The 22,027-nt window shown below is 41.1% G+C and overlaps 1 protein-coding gene across 1 annotated transcript; it reads right to left on the bottom strand.

The window, feature by feature from the left end:
• Window positions 1–2,290: 2,290 nt before the first annotated feature.
• On the bottom strand, window positions 2,291–7,037 carry LOC140917865 (parvalbumin, thymic CPV3-like). The gene is given in 5 exon segments (XM_073361394.1): window positions 2,291–2,406; window positions 5,709–5,818; window positions 6,280–6,412; window positions 6,852–6,929; window positions 6,932–7,037. Coding segments are annotated over 5 exon segments (453 nt in total). The 3' UTR covers window positions 2,291–2,380.
• Between the last annotated feature and the right edge of the window lie 14,990 nt (window positions 7,038–22,027).

The raw sequence follows: 22,027 nt of genomic DNA, 5'->3' as shown, positions 1-22,027 counted from the left end.
TGATACTGTGCTCCCAAAGGAAGAAGAGATTAGGTGGGAGAAAAAGGAACACTGGAAAAGTGCATTATATTTGAATTTGAATTAGTACTGCTGGTTTAGGACATTGTGAATGAGATGACTCCAGAAAAAAACCTTCATGTAGTACAAGGAAAAGCTTAATTTGTGTAGAAGTTTGTGTTTCAGTGTGAAATGCATTTGAAACCATTGGGATTTTTTCCAGTATATTACTTTAGATTGGCAACATACTGCTTGGAGGGAAAGATAATGTGTGTGGCCCAAAACAACATCCCAATAATAGTAAGTAAAAGTGCTTGTAAATTGGATTAATTTGATACAGTTTCTGTGACTTTGCTGCTGTAAGATGTACAAAGCTCCCTCTCCTAGGTGCTTTCAAAGATTCTGTATTTCCTTCCTCTGCAACAACTGACTACCTCACAAATGCTCTAGCCAGCATTTTCCCTCAATGTATTTGGTATTGGTAATGTCATCAACCATTGCAGACATTGACGGGAAAAGCATGGACTCCTGAACTCAGGTCTTTGCAGTAAATTGGGGAACAGATTTGCAAATACAGTAGTTGGTTCTAAAATATAAACAAATATGTAATTTTAAGCTTGATTCTTTCATCAGCCCCACTCATACATCCCCTTTGAAGTTGCTGAGGTCAGCCTCCAGTGAGGCTTCAAAGATATGACTGTGGATAGAATTTGGTTCCTAATCTATTACTAATTTTGAACGTTAAGCATTTTGAGTAGACAAGACAAAGGTTTACAGTTCAAGTCTGAAGAAAAAGGTGCCACACTGAACCGGATGAGTTGTGAAAGTCAATGAGTCCATCAGATATACTCCATCTAATGCAGTGATTCTCAAACTTTTTTTACTGGAGACCCCTTTCACACAGCAAGCCTCTGAGTGTGACCCCCTTTATAAATTAATTTAAAAAAATATATATATAAATGCTGAAGGTGAAGCGGGGTTTGGGGTGGAGGCTGACAGCTCGTGACCCCCCGCCCTGTAATAACCTCGACCCCCAGTTTGAGAACCCTGATCTAATGCATCTGTCCTGTTTTCCTAAAGAATGGATGATTTTTGTTCATAAAAGTATTTCTCCAGCAGTGCATAAAATAACAGGCTTGGGGAAGGGCATTTTTCTGACACTGCAGGCACAGACTGAAAGTCTCTTGTGATTGGTATACAGGAGCCCTGAGCCATGTCAGCAGTAATTCCCCATAGATTCCTCCACACATTCAGCCGTCCTCCGTGGAGAAAACTAAAGGCCAGCCACCAGCGGGGAGGTACTGGAGCACTACAGCCTTAGAGTAAAAGGGCCTAGGGAGTACAGTCTGGGCTTCTACAAGTTTGTCAACACTTACAGCGCTGCCTGTCCTGACAGGAGAGCTTCTCCTGTTGGCACAGGTACTCCATCTCCTCAAGAGGTGGTATCTATGTCCACAGGAGAAGACCTCCTGTTGATATAACACTGGACTTTCCACAGCCTTAGGCGACATAGTTATGCCAACATAAGTTTGTAGTGTACAACAGGGCTGTATCTGAGGGATTTTCTCACAAATCCATGGTTAAGAGGGCCATTTGCCTTCTCTGTGATTTTGAAGACTCCATGATATGACAATTTCTCTGCAGCTTCAAGTATGTGTATGCTTTCTTCTGACTTTGTCCCTTCCTCAGGAGAACATGGTCCGGAGCCTAAATTACTAAAACAAACTCAAGCAGAAAACTGTTAATCTCCTATTTGGATAGTTTATTGTCCTTATCAAGGGTCTGCATGGTATTGTGACAGCCCCATCCTGAAGCTCTTTCTTAGGCAAAAGTCCAAGAATGTTTTTTAATTGGAAGTCAGTCTGAGATTTCTTTCCCCCATGTCCTCCTGAATAAAAGCTCCAAGACTAAGTTTTTGACAGTCAACAGTTTGGTTGAAAATGTTGGGCTTGACCCAACAAGAGAATTTCCATTGACTTCAACAGAAGGGCTGCCCATGGAGGGCTGGTGGGGGAGTGGGAATTAGTATCTTTCAGAGATTAACATTTTTAATTTAAGAGTTCACACATGTTCCAGTGTGGTGGTGAGAAAGATCAAACACAGGCAGCAGCATGTGATGAGAAATTTATTTTTATTGGATAATTTTAAGGGCAGTGTCTGCTGAAATGTGTTCCTAGAACATGGTAAGATGGTCCACATTACCAAAAATCATTATTAACTGGTGCTTTGGTACCTCATTAGAGCAGCAAACAAATAACAAACACTGTGAAGATTTAATAAATAAACAAGGGGACTCTCTGATTTACAGAGTGTTAGAGTATCATTTCTTGGAGATTCGTTTCCCCCTCCCCTTTCTTTTTCTTTCTCTGTTGCCTTCAGTCCTTCAGGAGAGCACCATTTCCTGGAATTCTACCAAAGAATAATAGAGAAGTAACAGTAGCATTAATAAAAACAATACATGGAAAAAAACTGAACACTACAGCCTTTTCAAGAGCTTTGCAACTGAAAAGAGCATAAAACAAGTAAAAGGAGCCTAGATGGGAAGTAAAAAAATAGAATAAATATATAAGTTTTTGAACAAGCCTCCTGATCATTATAAAGTAGGTTTCTCCTCCATCTCAGACTAACTGACAAGCATCGTCCTGAGTCATGTAATTTTGGGACCATAGTCACCAGTACAGGGGTTTATTACCTAAATTGTTTCTCTCAGATTAATGCGTCCAAGAAAACAGTTATGAAAATTTTCTCTCTTGAGGTTCACTATTTTATGGACCTTTTGGACTATTTGGGGGGTTCACCAGACTAATTTCACAAGCCCATTTTCCTGTAGTTTAAACCCACACCTTTTCCCCAAGGTTGCTTTCGTTTTTAAAAGAAATACACGTTTTCCTATCTCAAGGAAAATCTGTGTTACGTATTAAAGCCACCACGAGCTAGGCTGGCACAACTGAATGTCCTCTTTGTGGTATTTATATTATATTAATCTTGTTCCCAATTCCCTCTGTCCCACTTTTTCATAATCTCTTCTAAATGAAGTAGGAACCCAATAATAAGTTAGTTTGAGTTAACGTCTGAAGCCATGATGTTTGAGTGGGTTTTAAATGAAGCAAAATAAGTTCAACCATCCCCTGTTTTTTTAATTGACCTTTTTTTAGTTCATTTAGAGCATGATATTTCAGTCCTTGGGCAAAAATCCTACTAGAATTTTGCCTGGGTTTGATATACAGTATTGGGCCTTCATAGAAACATGGCAGCTTTTAGAACCTTGCAGCCCCTTAGATTCTGTGGGGATCCCTCAGTCCCATCCACATAGGAGTAGATAAATTATTCATGAAATCCCTTGATCTTACCCATGCATATTTTCTGTGGTACTAGCTTTCATTCCCTCTAGGGCAGGAGGTGGGCAAACTTTTTGGCCCGAGGGCCACATCAGGGAATAGAAATTGTATGGCGGGCCATGAATGCTCACAAAATTGGGGTTGGGGTGTTTGAGGGGGCGAGAGCTTTGTTGGGGGTACGGGCTCTGGGGTGGGGCTGGGGATGAGGAGTTTGGGGTGTAGGAGGGTGCTCTGGGCTGGGATCGAGGGGTTTGGAGGGTGGGAGGGGGATCATGGCTGGGGCAGGGGTGTGGGAAGGGGTGCAGGTTCTGGCTGGGGATGCAGGCCCTGGGGTAGGGCTGGGGATGAGAGGTTTGGGGTGCAGGAGAGTGCTCTGGGCTGGGATTGAGGGGTTTGGAGAGCGGGAGGGTGATCAGGGCTGGGGCAGGGGGTTGGGGTGTGGAGAGAGGCTCAGGAGTGCTGGCTCCCAGCGACGCTTACCTCAAGCAGCTCCCGGAAGTGGTGGCATGCCCCACTCTGGCTCCTACATGGAGGCACGGCCAGGTGGCTCTGTACGCTGACCCATCCTCAGGCACTGCCCCGCAGCTCCCATTGGAGTGCCAGAAGGGGCCATTGGAGCACGTAGGAGCTGGAGAGGGGCCATGCCGCGGCTTCCGGGAGCCACGTGGTGCGGCCCCCAACCTTGCGCCACAGCTGGAGCACTGGAGCAGGTCCGAGCCATGTGATGCGGCCCCCAACCTTGCATCCCAGCTGGAGTGCCAGAGCAGGGCCTAACTGCGTGGTGCGGTCCGTGACCCAGCGCCCCGGCTGAAGCGCCAGAGTGGGGCAAGCCAGATCCCACTCCCCAGCAGGAGCTTGTGGGCTGGCTTAAAACAGCTTGTGGGCCGTATCCAGCCCGTGGGCCGTAGTTTGCTCACCCCTGCTCCACGGGAAGGAACAGGAGAGTTGTGGCTCTCCCATCATGCAGCAGGCTGGGGAACCTGCACACAAGGATATTCCTTTCATGTTGCTCTCTAGGGCCCCTTCTCCTTGGCAGCCTGTCTTCTTCTTCAGCCAAGCTGTCATTAGATACCTGTCCATCTTTGTGCACCACCTGCCCCAAAAGGGGAACAGAAGACACGGAACTTGGACATGTGGAAGTTACTGCTGCATTGGGCATTAAGTCACACTGGAATCTCCAGGTATTGGGGAAAGATGCTACTGTGTAGGGCAGCGATTCTCAAACTGTGGGTTGGGACACCAAAGTGAGTCACGACTCCATTTAGTGGGGTTGCCAGGGCTGGCATTAGACTTGCTGGGGATGAAGCCAAAGCCTGAGCTGAACCATCTGGGGTCAAAGCCTGAGCCTCACCGCCCAGGGCTGAAGCCAAAGCCAGGTGGTGGGGCTCAGGTTACAGGCCCCCCACCTGGGGCTGGAGCCCTTGGGCTTGGGCTTTGGTCCTCCAGCCTGGGGTGGTGGGGCTTGGGCTTTGGCAGGACTTGGGTGGGCTCAGGTTTCAGTCCCCTCTCCTGGGGCCGTGTAGTAATTTTTGTTGTCAGAAGGGGGTCGCGGTACAATGAAATTTGAGAACGTCTGGCCTAGGGTGATCATTCCCCCAGGTCAGACCCCATCCTCACCCAGACACTCTACCTGAAATCCACAGCATCCAAACCCCACACATAGAGGACCTTTTGTGGGATCTGGGGAAGGGAGATGATGCTACTTGATTGTCTCTGCCCCCAATTACACTCACCCTGCATTGCTTCTGTGCAAAACAGACAATGGTTTGGATACTTCTCTCAGTTAAACTTTTGCAAATCTGGAATAATTTTGCTGACATTGATGGAGTTATTGCTGGTGTATGCTAGTGTAAATGAGCCCACTTGTATGTGATACTGTGGTGATCCTGCCATTGTCTGAGTCTTCCTCTCGGGTTTTACATTAATGTCAGTGTAGTCTCTAAGGTGCCACAAGGACTCCTTGTTGTTTTTGCTGATACAGACTAACACGGCTACCACTCTGAAACCTGTCCACTAATGTTGTCATTCCTGATTCACACCAGTTTAAGTGGGAAGAGAATCATCCCACTGTTCTGAACATAGAATTCCCATTGAAGTAAACAGGAGTTTTGAGTGAGCAGTAATTATTAGGTTCCATAGGATGTATGATCTGATCTTTTCAGCCTGCTTCTGCAGAAGAGATTTCAAAGATGGGTCTCCAACATCATGCCCTCATTCTCCCCTTTATATTATAACACAGGTTATAAATCACACGTGACTCCACAGAAGTCAGTGGAGTGACCCTGATATAAAACCAGTGTAAGTGAGAGAAGAATGAGGCACCATAATCACACATTCTCCTGCACATTATTCAATATGTAAATAACTTCATACCTTCAACCCCAATTTTGCCATCCCCATCATGATCTGCAGCTGCCAAAAAAGTCTTGGTTTCTGAAGTAGTTAATACTCTGGCTCCGCACTCAAACCGCTGGAGGAAATACCTAGAGGAAAATATCCTTTGGGTGTGATTATCATGGAAGACGATTCTTTTTATGCCAAGTGCATTATCAAGCCAATCAGTTTCTATAAACAGATTATCTACACCTTGTTGCCAAGTCATCCAAAAAGAGCTTGTATTGTTTTGGAATTTGAAGCTTCATTTAATACATTCCTGCTTGATAAGTGCAGTCTGGGCATGTTTGATTGTACACTTTGCCAAAGCGCAGCCCTGGGGAATGACATTTTTCTGTACCTTCTCTCTCCATTTTGCTAGTTTTTAGACCTTATTGTTTTCTCTCTAAAGATTCCCATAGGACATCATTCAAAATCAGTACAAGGATTTACCATACTTATATTCAGTATGAACCGCCTTCAACTTCAGCAGAGGATGGTTTAGGACACAAAGTAATGCTCACCTCTGTGAAAGTCTCTTACTAGTCAAAGAAACAAAGAAAACTCTTACTTGAGTTCATCTTCCTCAATAAAGCCGCTTTGATCATTGTCTAAGAGCCGGAAGATATCCTTGATCTGACTGCTGCTCTTTTTGGACATTCCGCTGAGCTGAAAGAATTTTTTGTGGCTGAAGGAATCAGGGGCTGGAGATAAACAATAAAAGCCAGGATAACCCAGGTCACTTCCATTAGCACTCCTTGTATTAGCTTCAGATCCTGAACAGTCTGATCATGTTACTTTGATATTTTAATTTTATTGTTTTAGATGTAAACAGTAGTTAAAAGGGGGGGGGCTGCCAATACAAGAAGCTCTAGGTGCCCTGACAATTTACTTAATCTTACAACATAATAAATGAGCATCAGGAAACGTTAAAAAAATCATGTGTGGATAACATATAAACTCAGCCCACCACCTGAGCAGTAACAAATTAACTCAGCCAGCCACTAAGACAACAACAAAAACAATCTCTTTTTCATCGTGAACTCTCTGGAAACATGTCTTCAATATTCCTTGAAGACTGAATTAAATTTGTTACATACTTTACTGAATAACAGGTTTATGTTTACCTATATATTTTCTTACCTTGGCAGTCCCTCAGGGCAGCAGCAATAGCAGAAGGGCTGAGGAGGTCAGTGATGCTCATCTTAAACCTGGTCATCAAAAAAAAAAAAATGTATTGTAGACGAGTACAAGTGAATTGCAAACACATACACAAGTAAATACGTCCCCCCAGTAAGCTTGTTTGTTTAGAGTTTTATAACAGACCATTTTTAAATTAAATATTGTAACAGGAGTATTTTAAGGGAAGAGACACTAATTAGTAAACATTGAAGCTGGTTAGTCTCTAAGGTGCCACAAGTACACCTTTTCTTTTTGCGAATACAGACTAACACGGCTGTTCCTCTGAAACCTGTCATTGAAGCTACTGTTACTTAACATTTTTTATACCCCTATTTTAATCAGTTTGCTTGCATGAACATCATTTTAAGTTGGCGACACATTTTTATCTGTTACCGACTCAATATTGAGGCAGGTCAGACAGATTGAAACTCTCCATGTAATAGTCAAAGTAACCTAACCACTAGTTTGTTGGAATGTGTGGTATTTAGCAATACACAATAATAGGGCGGCAGAAGAAAAAGGAATCAAAAGAAGTTTTTTTCCTCCACCAGCAAGCCTAAAAAATAAAACAAAAACCAGTACTTATCTACATAAGCTCCATCTTTATATAACCTCCAGAGATAAAACTGGACATCTTACACCATGAGCTGCCACTTGCTACTGGCTCACTCTTGCAGAGATCTGCTCTTTAATCTCTAGCTGGCTGCTCACCTTTTTGTTTTTCCCAAGTAGGTGAAGAAAAAATAGCTGAAGAGATATGAGACAAAACAGTAGTGTTGTCTGGCTTGCCAGCCTGTCTTATATAGGATTCAAAAGGTGACAATAACCACTACTTAGGTTACCTTGTCATGGATCAAATGCTCGATTTGAGACCGAGCTCCAATTTCCTGCCTAACTAAATAACCTTTTTTTCTATTTATATTGTAAGAGAATACAAACAAAAGCAGCAAATTTTTAATAAATCCACATATGTGCTTAATTAAATTTTCAACTCTGCTATCAAGACATAGTCTATAAACTCCAGGGACTTGGGGTTTCCAAATAGCATCCAGATTTTAAGGTCACCCGCTGGAAGGTGACTCCAACTGTCAGATCCTTAAAAAAGAAAAGCCAGTTTGGTTTCCCTAAGTCTGTTGACTCTGGGGAGGCTCAGAGGAAGTGAGAGATGAAAGATCTGAAGTGATGTGTCAGTCTGACAAAGAGAACTTTTCACTAGTATAGGGGAAAGGAAGACGTCCTTTGGGATGATCTTTCTACAGCAAGCTGGATTTTCACATGTCCGAGCCATTTCCGAATTACAGTACTATCCTTGGAAAGGGACAGCGGGGAGACCAAAACCATCCCTGACAGCAAAAGCCAGCTAAACTAGGGTAAAAGTAAACAGGTTAGTTTTGTTAGGCCATCCTGTCTTGCAAGGAAGAAATGGATATCTAAATAATCCATATGTAAATCATTTTAAATACATGGAATAGATAACAGATGTATTTTACAAATGACAGATTGGATCTTAGTGTGCCTATAGACCTATACAAAAAACAACACAAGGAATTTCCTTAAAGTGAAATTAGAATTGCAGGCACATAGCAGTGGTTTGAGTCCATTATTAACTTTCAAGAACATTAGAGTTGAAAAGAAATCTCTCAAATGTTAGAAAACCTGGAACTGCAGAGTTCAGGTTACACTTCTCAAGCAAGATTCTGCTCATGTGGTTAAGGATTATTCATGTGAGCAAGGGTTACAGGATGAAGACCACAGTAAAAGCACTTGAAGTGTTAGTTTGTACTTACAGATTTGTCAGGTTTTAGTACAATAATTAATTTATGCATATATTATCCTCTTTAAGTGCATGCATTACTCTTGTTAGTATTGGTAGGAATTGCTTAACATGCTGAGCAGAGAATATATTTCACAGGAGACAGAAGTCATACATTAGAAAGGAAATGACTATTAAAGTATTATTACTTTTTTATATTGGTAACACTTTATATTTCTTGATTCCAAATTCAGGTACACAAAAATTATGGTGCAATTACTCTGGCCTGATACTCCTCTGACTAATACTATGTAGATCACTAGTAAATCCACTGACATTCATGAAGTTACACCAGTATGAGATGAGAATCAAACCTAGACGTATATAATTAATTATAATTTTTGTGTACCTGAATTTGGAATCAAGAAATATAAAGTGTTACCAATATAAAAAAGTAATAATACTTTAATAGTCATTTCCTTTCTTTATTGCCATACATTTTGTAAGAAGTCTTAAAATCACTAATAATTAGACACTTGCTTTAAATGCCTCTTTAATTTTGCACAATTAGTAACAAAATAAGATCTATCAGCTTGAATAGGGGCAGTTGATATGAAATGACCTAAGTCCCATTTCCACCAGTTGAGGATCTGGCCCAAAGTATCTACTCAAATATTGTTGTATAGGGACTAATTGTATTGTTTGCATAAACAGGGTCAATTCTATACACCATGGCTAGAATATGAACAATTGCACTGTAGGCTAAATCCTGAAACCTTTAGTCAATCCATATTCAGTGAAAATTCCCCTTGAGGTCAGTGAGAATATTACCTCAATAAGGACTAAGTAAAACTGAATATAGACTTCAGGATTCATCTCCATAAAAAGGGTCTCATATGAACTATACCAAATACTGAACGCAGTCAGCAGGCTCTTTTCCTGTCTCTGGTCAACCGGAAAGCTATTCGTAGTAATCATGGCTCACACTTTGAAACATGGGCCAGATCCTCAGCTGGTGCAAATCAATGTATATGAAATTATTTTAATGGAGTTATGCTGATTTTCACCATTTGAAGATCTTGTCCCATGGCGTTTTATGGTCTGTCTATCCATCCTTTTAGCTCAGTATTTCATACTCATGTTAGTCTTCCATTTTAAAATTTGTTATAGTCCATCTGTCAAAGGAAGCTGGGACTGATGTACTATGTATTTTCTGCAGGTTTTTCTCATAAATTGTCCCTTTCCCTTTCAGGTGGGTTTTGCATCCTCTTCTGTATCTTCCATTTTAGGTCCTCTTATGTCTTTTCAAGATCATGTGAAGTTTCACATTATAACTTCCTTGCTGAGCTTCCTTCTTTTCATGTACTAGTGGGTTGCTTCTGAAATATTGTTTGGATCTATTTCAGCATCCAAGCATTTTCTTGCTAGAACTTACACTGTATTTTTTAATCTGCTAAGGTGTTGCCATTGACTTCAGTGGGGCCATGATTTGACCTTGGGACTTTATTGTGGGCTTCCTTTGTTTCCACTTGGATTCCTTATATGCTGCTTGCTGAACTCTTTTATTCTTAAGCATTTGATTTGCCTGTGGATACTAATTTTCAAGGAAAAGGAAATATAAATTGTATTGAAGACAACATCATGACCAAGGCTATTATGGAAGACCTGACAAGATCTGGAAGACTTCTGGTGTTCTGCCAGCTACCAAATCAAACATTCTCCCCTCCCCACCTTTACATTGAATTATGTCATGTATGTAGTGTAAAAAATCAACCAAATCTATTTTAATGTTGCAGTTAGCAAAAACACTACACTAGTGGATTAAATTTCTTAGGGAGACCACCACACAGACATTTGCTTGTATAACATCCATGTTCAACTCCACATCTAAGGACCAAAAATTCAAAGGACTGTGCCTGACTGTCTCATAAACTCTGTCACTTAGAGAACACAACATTTAAAAACCATTCACCCCAAGCAAAATATTCATAAGCAGTAAAGTAATTGAAATGAGTTGTACAGCACAGTAAAAGATATAAAATAAAAGTAGGGCAATGGCTAACACAGAGTGACTGCAACAGTTAAAGATGGGGTTCTGTAATGTTTGAAATTCAACACCGAGACCAAATGTGATGCTAATCCTGTCTGAAAGATGGGTTACAAAAGCCTAAAAGAGCTGAATTTCAGAATGAAGTTGATGTCACTGTATAGTGATACAGGTGAAAATCTAGAGTTACTGGTATTTATTTATTTATTAATGACACTCTTCATTTGCTTTCCCTCCACTACAGTTAGAATGAAATCATCATGGAGGAGTGTATCATATAAAGAGGTATTTTAAATAAATAAATTACTCTACAATACCCAAATATGTTGTTGTTTTCAGATTATCTGATCTCTCTTTCTCTTAACCCAACTGCTTACATTTTAGTAGTGTAAGGTGTTTATAAAAATGAACTAAACCAAAAGGACAAAGGGAGATATTTTATAAAAATAATGTGAAGTCAGCGTACAAGTATAGAGTGGACATATGACACTTTAAATAATGAAACCATCTCTGAGCAATCGGCGATTTACATTAGCTAAGGAGCTGGCCCTAGAGCAGTGAATTCTGTTTTCAGAAGTGCTTGGCCAGTTTTCTTATTAAGTCCAGAAAACAATTAAAGAAATGTTAGTTGTTTCCTTTTGCTTAATAGGTATATTTCAAACCCCCCATTGGCTTGTCTTTCTGGAGAGTTACCCGGTACATAACTTTCCCTCCACATTTGTTTTACTGTCTGCACCGATTTAAACACAGTGCTTTTGGGAAGAAACTGCTTTTTTGGCTTCAAAATTTCAGAATTAAATTGAAAAGTGCAATTCAGACAAATACAAAGCAATTCATATTGTGAAGTTCTAACCATGAAATGAATCTGCTTGCAGTATAGTCTAAATAAAAGTATTAAAGCATATGTAGATAAAAGATTTACAGAGCTATTTCCTAATCTAATTCCACTAACTTCTTCCATAAGCATAGGGGAAATTGCATTACACTAAAACACTGACACTCTTCAGGCTGTTCCTTTACTCTTTGTCTTCTGTTTGTTATAAGCTACATAGAATTAATTAGCAAGTGACAGCCAACTAGGACATTAACACCAGCAGATACAAGAGAAGCTTCAACAGCAGTCTCAGGTGAGACTAGAGAAGTGTTAATCTGAGACTGACTACAATAGTGTAAATGGATGCTCTAACAGCCGTTCTAAAATCCATACAACTCCATCTTCAAACTCCACTCATGTCAGAGGTGGTGCTGGGGTATCATCATCCTCAATAAGAGGCTCTCCCTTTTGTCACGAGGCGTTAGAAGCTCAACAGTCCTTAGGGCCTGGTCCTCATTTACACTAAAGCCTTATACACAACTCTGGCAATGTAACTAATAGTGGATGTAACTGTAACTTATAGTGTGAAGGGTCCATAGAGTAAATGAGAATCATGCCCTACAGTGAACCAAGTAATAATATGTCACTTCTAGTGCTCTCCCAGGGCATCCGTTTCCATTATAAGGAAATAAATACTTAGTCCCATTGAGGTAGTTTCCAAAAGCCTTTACATCAGGTGGGATTTGGTACTTGGTATGGACCCTCAAGGAAATAGAACAGAGACGTTTGGGGAATAAACTATTTTATGTTAGATTTTTTTTCTGCTATGACCACTATGACAATGCACTGAAAAATCAAACATGAAATCTTACTCCTACAGGTATCAATAGCAAAACTTCTTTTGACTACGATGTGGTCAGGATATCAGCCAAAGTTTTGGGTGGGAGTTCAGGGTGTCTGACAAATGGAGGATATATTCTGAAGAGTTGAAATGTCTAAAGAATGAAGTTTATTTCTCCCCTACTGTCCTGTGGTAAGAATGAGGGTTCTGTACTTTTCCATTCCTAGTAAAGAAGAATTTGTTGAATAAAATATAATAGCAGAATAAATACTTTCATGAACTTCAGCAGAATTATTTCCAAATATTTTAGTCCAGAGTGCTTTTTCATTTAAAAAGCGGAAGCAATTCAAGATGCCGTCTCTGCTAACATTTGATATGCTGTATGATTATCATTAAACAAATTGTCTAGTGTCATCATGACCAAGTATGCTATATTATAACCCTGACACTACACATGATGGTTTAAGATATTTCTGGTTGCTGTCAGCTGCACAATCAGGTAGTATGCTCTTTGCATTCCTGCATTATTCACATTTTCCTGTATTTCAACAGTAACTTTGCCCTAAAGGTTAGAAGATGTTTAAGAGCCTGGACGCTGCTTTTTAGTATATGTAACAGATATGGAGAGAGCTACGGTATATTGTTTCTAGTTACTTCTGCAGGGGACCCATTTCTCTTCTCCAAATAGTTCCATCTCACAATGACCAACAATATAAAGAACAGTGGTAAATAAAAGAAATGCCACTGCAGTAGTTCCAGCTATTTCCTTATTAACTAACCAGTCCTGCTCCCACTGAAATAACTGGCAAAAAATCCTGTTGTCTGCAATGAGACCAGGCTCAGATCCTAAATGATGTATAATGTAAAAAAATACCCTATATTTATATAGTGACCAATGTCATAAGTAATCACCCAGAGAGCTGACAAAAATCACTTGGCTAACAGATGTGGTCTCGTAATAACAGTGGAGCAAAATAGTGCTCAGTTATGGCTCCAATTCAGCAAAGTACTTAAGCACTTGCTTAACTTTAAGCATGCGCTGAAGTGCCAGTGAAATTAAAGTTAAGCACATGCTGAATAGGGATACATTTACACGTTTTAAGTGCTTTTCTGAATCAGGGTCTATGGCCCCAATACCACAAGTTGTTCTGCCCGCATAGACCCCAGCACCCATGCAGAGCCCCTTAACTTTAATGGGGCTCTTTGCGTATGTAGGAGCCTGCTCATGCAGAATTCCTTTCAGGTGTGGGGCCTATGGGGCTTATTTCAGATGCAGCAATTGGCAGCTCTCAGAACAAAGAGAGACAGCAAGATCATCTTTGTAAAAAACAAATCAAACATTTTCTCCACTAACTGCTCAGCAATATGGTTAAAAGAAGAAAAGGAGTACTTGTGGCACCTTAGAGACTAACCAATTTATTTGAGCATAAGCTTTTGTGAGCTACAGCTCACGTCATCGGATGCATAAAAGATGAAGTGAGCTGTAGCTCACGAAAGCTTATGTTCAAATAAATTGGTTAGTCTCTAAGGTGCCACAAGTACTCCTTTTCTTTGTGCGAATACAGACTAACACGGCTGCTACTCTGAAACCTGGTTAAAAGAAGGAAAGGTCTGAAAACTGCTCTATAGCTCTTCTTTGCTCTTCTTAACTTTCTGGAATGATCACTAAAGCTGATATTGGACCTGTCATCATACAATTTTCACAGTTCTTAATGGAATGGTAAGTGGTGAAACTGGCTCAGATTTTTATATTGCTAGCAGGATAATCTGTGTGGAAATAAATGTAAATAGTTAAGCAATGGAACAGGCTGCCTAGAAGTGATAGCACAGGACTGGAAGTCAGAAGTTCTGGTTCTACTCCGAGTTCTGTTACTGTCTCACTGTGTGGTCCTTTTACAAGTTACTTCATGTGTCTGTGCCTTAGTTACCCTGGCTGTAGAATGGGGATGGTAATACAGGAGCATTGTGAGGTGTTCGAATATTGGTAAAGCTCTGTGAGATCTTCAGAGAATAACTGCTGGGTACTGGAAGCATAAATTATAATAATGACTGAGTTATAGGGCATATCCTGGAGATTAATGATTGCATAGAAAGAGCTGTTGGCCCCATGATTTGCCTGTAGCCTTTGATCCTTAGGAGATACCAACACTTCAGTTATATTACTCTCCTGAGGTGCAAAGGAATAATGCACATAAGTTTGTGTGACAAAAGATGCTGTTTCAATGTACAGGAAAATTCTAAAATATTAGAGTCTGATCCAGTGTCCATTGAAGTCAATGGAAGGAATCCCATTGACTTTTATGGGCATTGGATCACCCATTTAATACCTTATACATTAGCCAGTCAGATTGCTTGATTCATTAATGATGATGATCTTCTAACATTCTATTATTTCTAATCATTTCCCTCTTTCTGCAGAATGTATGATGATAATCTCTTGTCCTGCTCCAATGCCCTCTTTAGCAGCAACATATTTTTGATATTAAAGCCCTGATTTCGCAAACACTTCTGCACATGTCTAACTTTGTTGCCAAGGCAAGGTGGGTGAGGTAAAATATTTTATTGGATCAACTTCTGCTGGTGAAAGAGACAAGTTTTTGAGCTACACAAAAGGTCTGGGTCTGGGAAAGGTACTCAGAGTGTCACAGCTCAATACAAGGTGGAACTGATTGTTTAGCATAAGTAGACAACTTTGTTACCATGATGGGACTCCTCACAGTGGTAAAGTAAAGCACGTGCATAAGTGTTTGCAGGATCAAATGACTTTTTGAAGTGAAAAGATGTATATAGGAGTAACCATCATGCTGAAATGTAATGATCCATATGGTCAGTGGGTACAGTAAAAGAAAAAAGTGATTCCAAATAAATACTAAACACAAAGTCAGCAAAAGATTGATTATGTTTGAATTAGCTATCCATCAGGGTTTATGTATGATCCCCATCACCCTAGCATCTGAGTGCCTGTCATAAGGAAAAACAACTACAATGGTATCTCTCTTTCTTTCCAGTCCCTACCATTCCCCCTGCCTGGTTCCCAGTCCCAGTCTTCTTGCCCAGCCAGTTTGTCTGCCCCAATCTGGCTCCCCGTGTCAGTCTCCCCTCCACCTCAACTCTCAGTCCCAGTTTCCTTCTCCTTCCTGCTAGCCTCCAGGTTCAGCCCCCTCGCCCCAAGACACTTTGTCCAAGTCTTCTCTACCTCCAGGTTCACCTCTCTGCATTTGAATGCAGCGGCTGCATGGGCTCAGCAAAAGGAGTTTTGAAAGCACAGGAAGGAAAGTCTCTCTGCTTTCAGTTCTGGTGCTTGGACCTAGCATGGTCCACAGCAGACCAGAGTTCAACTGCAAGGAAAGTCAGTCATCAGCATCAGTCAAAGTTCTGATACTTGTGGAGAAATTCTGCAGGAAGAGCCTGTCAAAGATGAGAGGACAAATCAGTGAGATATATGCCCAAAGCAGAACGGACTTAATATGTGTTATCGTTGTAGACCTCTATTCCTGTGCTCAGTATTATACAAAACAGAGAGGAAAACACCATGCGTAAAAACCTGTTCCTATTGAAGTCAATAGCAAAATTCCTGTTGAATTCAGTTGGAACAGAATTTTACATGTTTGCCTGAGAAGTTTACCATGCAATGATAAAAAGAAGAAGTGAAACTTAATTACAAATGTGTTTTAGGGGAGGAAGAGGCTATTTGCATCCAAGTATGAAAAGTCCTTAGCTGAAATCCTGGCTCCATTGAATTCAATGGCAAAATTCCCATTGACTTCAGGGGGTCAGGATATCATCCCTGGAAATTTAGACTGATGATATGACCAGTAACAATTTAGCCATCCTAACTTTTATTTCAAAATGAGATTCATATGATTAGCTTCTTTAAGATTAGGGATTTAAGAAGTCAGTAGCATTAGAATTTAGAGCACAAAAGCCAAACTCCAGCAGAACTGCTGTTTTTCATTCTTTTAAAAGCCTGTTAGTTATCCTCATACAAAATAAATATTTTCAGAACTATGTAACTGACTTGTCCTTGTGCTCCACCCTTTTTGGACTTCCTATTGTTCTCTTCTTGCAGTGGACACTAGACAATAAAATAAACCAGGAACCCAAGTGTTTTTTCTTAAATATTTTTCTTGTGGTTTTCAGCCCAAACACAAATAGAAAAAAGTGAGTAATTGCAGCCTAGGTTTCAAAAATACAGATCAGAATAAGTCTATTTCTAATACCATGCTGCAGTGCATTTTGTGATTGTGAAGGCCAAACTTGTTTGTAGTGTTTTGTTCCACTTACTTCAGCTCATCTTCCTCAATGAAGCCACTCCTATCAAGGGCAAGGATTCCAAAGATTTTGGCCAGCTGTTCTTGGACTTGGAGTTCAGACCCACTTTGATGACAAAGGTTTTGTAACCGAAGGAATCTGCATCTGAGGGAGGTCAGCAAGAAGTGATGGAGAAGAGAAGTTAGAGATTAGGAACCTGAAAAGACACCCTAATTTTTTCCATTTGTTATATTCACCAAACTGCAAAGAGGCTGTTTTGCTCCTCAGCACAATGAAGCTCCTCAATAACTCATTGATTTTTTTAGTCTATTTCAGATGAGCTGAACATTTCAATCATTGATCTCTCTTAAGCTTAGGGAGAAAAGCGAATGACTCTGGACTCATTCCTGCAGAGATTTACATGTTCAAGTAGTGAAGTCACTCATATAAGTAATTTTCACTGAACTGAGTGGGTGAAATCCTGACCCAACAGATGTCAATGGGAGTTTTATCACTAACTTCACTGAGCCCAGGATTTCCTCCCTTGTGACTATTTTTCTGATTAAAGTGACTCACATGCATAAGTGTTGGGGGAATTAGGCCCTAGGCCGAGCACAGGTTAAAACTCACATGTATTCTACCTCCTTGCCTTATTGGGGGGAGAATACAAGTAGAAATGTAGTTTGTAAAACAAATGTGGAGAGAGAACCTTGTCATGGACACTAGAGATGATAAAGCATGTTAGGGTATTTCAGGCTATCCGGTTGCCTTTTCTGTTTCTACTGGAACTGAGTGATTGGATGGCAGGGAAATGGGAATTTGAAAGGCAAAGAGAAAAGGCAGGAGGCTTTTAAAAGGCAGGCATTACTGTGCCAGCTCTGTAGGCCAGCAGCGATTTCAACATCATTCAGGAGACCAGCGAGGGCCATGTCAAAGTTACAGGGAAGAGGAAAACAAAATAAAGTGGTGCTAATACAAACAAACTGTGATGATGGGCAAGTACTATTTTCAAGTAAAAAGAAAAGGAGTACTTGTGGCACCTTAGAGACTAACCAATTTATTTGAGCATGAGCTTTCGTGAGCTACAGCTCACTTCATCAGATGAAGTGAGCTGTAGCTCACGAAAGCTCATGCTCAAATAAATTGGTTAGTCTCTAAGGTGCCACAAGTACTCCTTTTCTTTTTGCGAATACAGACTAACACGGCTGTTCCTCTGAAACCTATTTTCAAGTACAGGCTGTTGGAGAGCTTAGTGTGAGATAAGACTGCAGCTCCAGCAATGGCCTGCGGAGCCACTGAATGTTGATCTTGGCGTATTGGTCTCTGCCACTACCAGATGGGGACATGTCCTTAGATCTGCAGGAGGCAGCAGCAACACAGGCCACAGTCTTGCCTAGGGGAGGTGTTCCCCTGAAGCACTGAATGTGGTTCTTTCCTTTAGCAAGTCCTTTCATTTGGCCACGTGTTTTTCATCATAGGTTGTAGTGGATTCTCTCCAGTTGATCCTTCAGGTTGATGATGCCAGCACAAAGCCAAGCACCCTGTAAAAACTACAGCTTTTGAGGTTCAGTTTGAGAAACACAGTTATATCCAAGTAGGTTTTTTTGACTGGGTCAGTGTGAGGCCTGGGGAAAAAACCCCACCACCACCAACAAAAACTCAAACCCAAAAACAACAGGCAAAAAACTCAATGCACCCTGCTGATGGATTTTTCCCAAGCTGAGAGGAGAAGGAGGCAGAAAAATAATAGTGCTCTTGGCTTGATTTTTTGCTTGGCAGAGACCTTGACATACAGGCTTTAGTTTAGACCTGTAAGACCTTTCACAGAAGTAGTAGAACCATGTCAGGACTCAGATGTCAGAGGGGATGAGATACTATAGCTGCTAGCTAATCAGATTGATATTTATATCATAGAGGATTGTACATGGTGTTTTAGACAATATTATAAGGTTTAGAGCCATACAAGGTAAACCCACTCTGGTCACTTGTACCTAATTTTAGCAAAGTAAGTGATTTTTTTGAACTATGGATGAAAAAGGTTTCAACAACGTGATATTGCTTAGGCTACAGTTACTGATAGATATGTCTGCACCGCTAGACTTTGAAGTCTTAAGGCCTGATCCTGCTAACTTTATGTATGTAATGGTTCTCCTGTTAGCAGTTCTATTGACTTAAGTGAGACTGCTCACGCGAGTAAAGTTTGTGTGTAAAGTATATATAGCATCTTTCCTTCTAAAGAATCCCAAAATGCTTTTTAACAAGCTAGATACAGAGTTCCGTTAATCTGTTACTGAAACATGTCATTTTGATTGTAAGTTCTTCAGGGGGAAGAGACTTTGCCTTTTCATTTCTGTAAAGGCCAGTGCAAATTCATTGCATCATATACACTTTAAATAATAATAACAATAATAAATGCAGCCACTTCTGGAGGTGGTGTGTGTCAGTTGTTTAATGTCGCACAGGAATATACAGCAGTTTAAGAAAGGGAATGAAAATAATTTGATGTTTGGGAAGAGTCGGTAAAATAAAGACTGACACTTATCTGTTATCCCATGAAGTTGCCCCCTCAACCTCTTTCTAAAATAGCATGAGTCAAAGACGGAGACAGAAACTTCACCTTACATTTATCAGCTTGTGTTAGTTACCTCTGCAGTGCTGTTGACATTTTAAAAAGGAGCTAATTGTATAATTCTAAAACCATGTTATGTGGCAAATTAAGTGTAGGGGCAAGGTTGTGGAAGATTGGCGAGGAGCTAAGTGGTGGACTGAGTACAGGACTGGATGTAAGCGGAGGATGCAGGCAGTTTCAATGAACTTTGTCCGACAGACCCTGCCAAAAGATATTGTAGCATAGCTCAGCATATTTTTGCCTGTAAACAAATTAGTTTATGTAATAAGCATAAATCATACATATAATGTAACCAGCTGTGACCTCAATTAACCCCGAGATAAGTGCGGAGAATATAGTGCCTCAGAGGACTCCCCCCACGGCGGAGTCCTGCCTGGTCAGCTGTCCCGAACGGCTAGAGTCCCTTGCAGCCCCTCGCTCGTCCTAGGGGCTCCTCGCGCAGTTTGGAGCGTAAGTCCTTCCTTCAATAAAGTGTAGTTTACTATTCTTAGGCCTGAGTGTCCTCCTTTCTCTGGTATCTCCCCCCCGCCCTTGCGGGCACACTAAGCATCCTGGAAACAAAGATTTGGGGGCTCTGTAGTATCAGTTTAATACTGAATGTGTCCTTTCTCAGGCATCTTGTCCTGAACTGGCAGGAGGGATGAATTTGAAGAATAATCAGTCTTCCCTGTCTCTAACTTCCATAATCCTAGTCTTGTCCTAGCAGCTCCTGTTAACTGTAATTGGAATTACACATGTGCTCAGGGAAGAGCTGGGGTAATGGCAGGAGTTGGTTATCATTCAAGAAGGAACTTACTGTACCACTCCTGCCTGGAATTCACACTACACAAGAACTGTGAGTGCCCCTAGATCTGGCATCTGAGTTCTAGTCCAGCAATTCTCAACCAGGGGTCCAGGGCCCCCTGGGGCACTGTGAGCAGGTTTCGGGGGGTCCACCAAGCAGGATTGGCATTAGACTTGCTGGAGCTCAGGGTGGAAAGTTGAAGCTCCACCATGTGAGGCAAAAGCCTGGGGCCCCAAGTCTCGCCAACAGGGGCTGAAGCCAAAGCTGGAGCAACTTAGCTTTGGGGGCCCCCCTGTGGTATGGGGCCCCGGGCAATTGCCCTGCTTCCTACCCCCTAAAGCCTACCCTGGCTTTTAATCTACTGGATATGCAGAAGAACAGTTGTTGTGGCACGGATGGGCCATGAAATTTTTATAGCGTATTGAAGGGACCTCAGGAAGAAAAAGGTTGAGAACTGTCAACACTTGAACCTTTGTTGTTATTTAGGGATTGTTATTGAAACAAAAAGTCAAATGTGATGTAAGTCTGCAAAGTTTTGTTGACTCCCACTGGCTTTGTTTCTTTTTTAAAAAAGAAGCATTTACCAATAAAGCTTGTAAAGTCATGTTTTGATGAGACAAGGTTAGAGACTAACTCCAGTTGCCCTGTAGGTGGCACCAGAGGCAGTCAAGTCCAGCTGTCCCACAAACTCTCTGGAGAACATTTAGCCTAAATAAGAGATGGAAGAACTTGGGAACTGCATTTCTAAAATATGCCAAAAGTGTCTAGAAAAAATAAGATGAGAGTAAACAAAATAAAACCAATTTGTATGATTTGGGCAGTACATACAGGGTTTAATTTGTGCCAGGGTTTGCCAGGGCTGGGCCCTGGCACCTCTAGGCTTGGCAGTTCATAGCCTCAGCACCTCTGGGTTTGCCATGTCAGTTATGAAAGTAAAAAAAATTGCTTGAGCCCCGCCACCTCTTTCATTACAAATTAAGCCCTAAGTACATAGGGGATGCATAATTTTCAAATTGTAACAATTCAGCATTGAGAATACAAAGTGGACTAGAGGATTTAGATTGAAAAGAAAAAAGTCCCCTTAAGTTTACAAAATGACCAGCCAGACTCCTTTCTTCAAGATACTGAAGATGCTCTAGGAGGTGTACAGGTCCGTCCAAGGGAGATCACTGGAAGCAGGAGGTTGATTTGTTTTAGAAGCCCATTAGTTAGTTAACCAGCAGTTCTAGTGCCTCCTGGGAGGTCTTCAGAGGGCTTCTATCTGATTAAACAGTGTTCTCCCTTCAGAAGGCAGACATTCCTACTTCCTGAATCTGGTCTGGGTTCCCCCTGGATGCTGCCAGGGTTGTCACAACCAGCCTGAAAGGCCATGTGAACAGCAATACCTTCAGACTGCTAATAGGAGTAACTGTCTAAGGGCATCTACTAGGCTCCCAAGTGGTAATGTAACTGTCATGGTATGTGGATTATCTCCACTGGGCCTTGATACAGTCCCTCTGTACCTACAGCAGCTCCTCCTTTTCCTGCTACCCATGGTGTGGTACACCGGGAGAAGAAAATCCTGAGCTGTGGAGCAGCCATTTCCCATTGACTATCTCAGTCAGTGTACTCAGTGGAAGTGATGTACAAATAGGCTACCAGTCACCCTAAATTGTTGTTATGCAATCTCTGTGTGCTTGCAAGTAAAATAATTTGGAATTAGAAATACAGAGGGTTTTATAAAATTTGAAACATTAAATTAGTCCCAATTCTATAGGTTCTGCTTATTAAAATGTTTAACATATGTAAACAAGCATGAAAACAGTTCTGTAAGGTCTGTCTCCATTCAAAGAATTAATATTCAAACAAGATGTATCTATTTCAGTAGCTTATTTCAGGAAATAAATCCAACCCTCTGATCCTTCTGTCCCCTCTGTTTGTATGTCGAGATCCAGGCTTCTGTGGTGCTGCTACATCAAAACTTTTTTACATGGGCAGGCTGCTGATGCAAAGAAGAAACTACCACTCTGGGTGTGAAT

This window comes from Lepidochelys kempii, chromosome 10 (genome assembly GCF_965140265.1).
Source record: "Lepidochelys kempii isolate rLepKem1 chromosome 10, rLepKem1.hap2, whole genome shotgun sequence".
Taxonomy (NCBI): Eukaryota; Metazoa; Chordata; order Testudines; family Cheloniidae; genus Lepidochelys; species Lepidochelys kempii.
The sequence above is the reverse complement of the archived record's forward strand: the minus strand, read 5'-3'. Positions and strand labels throughout refer to the sequence as shown.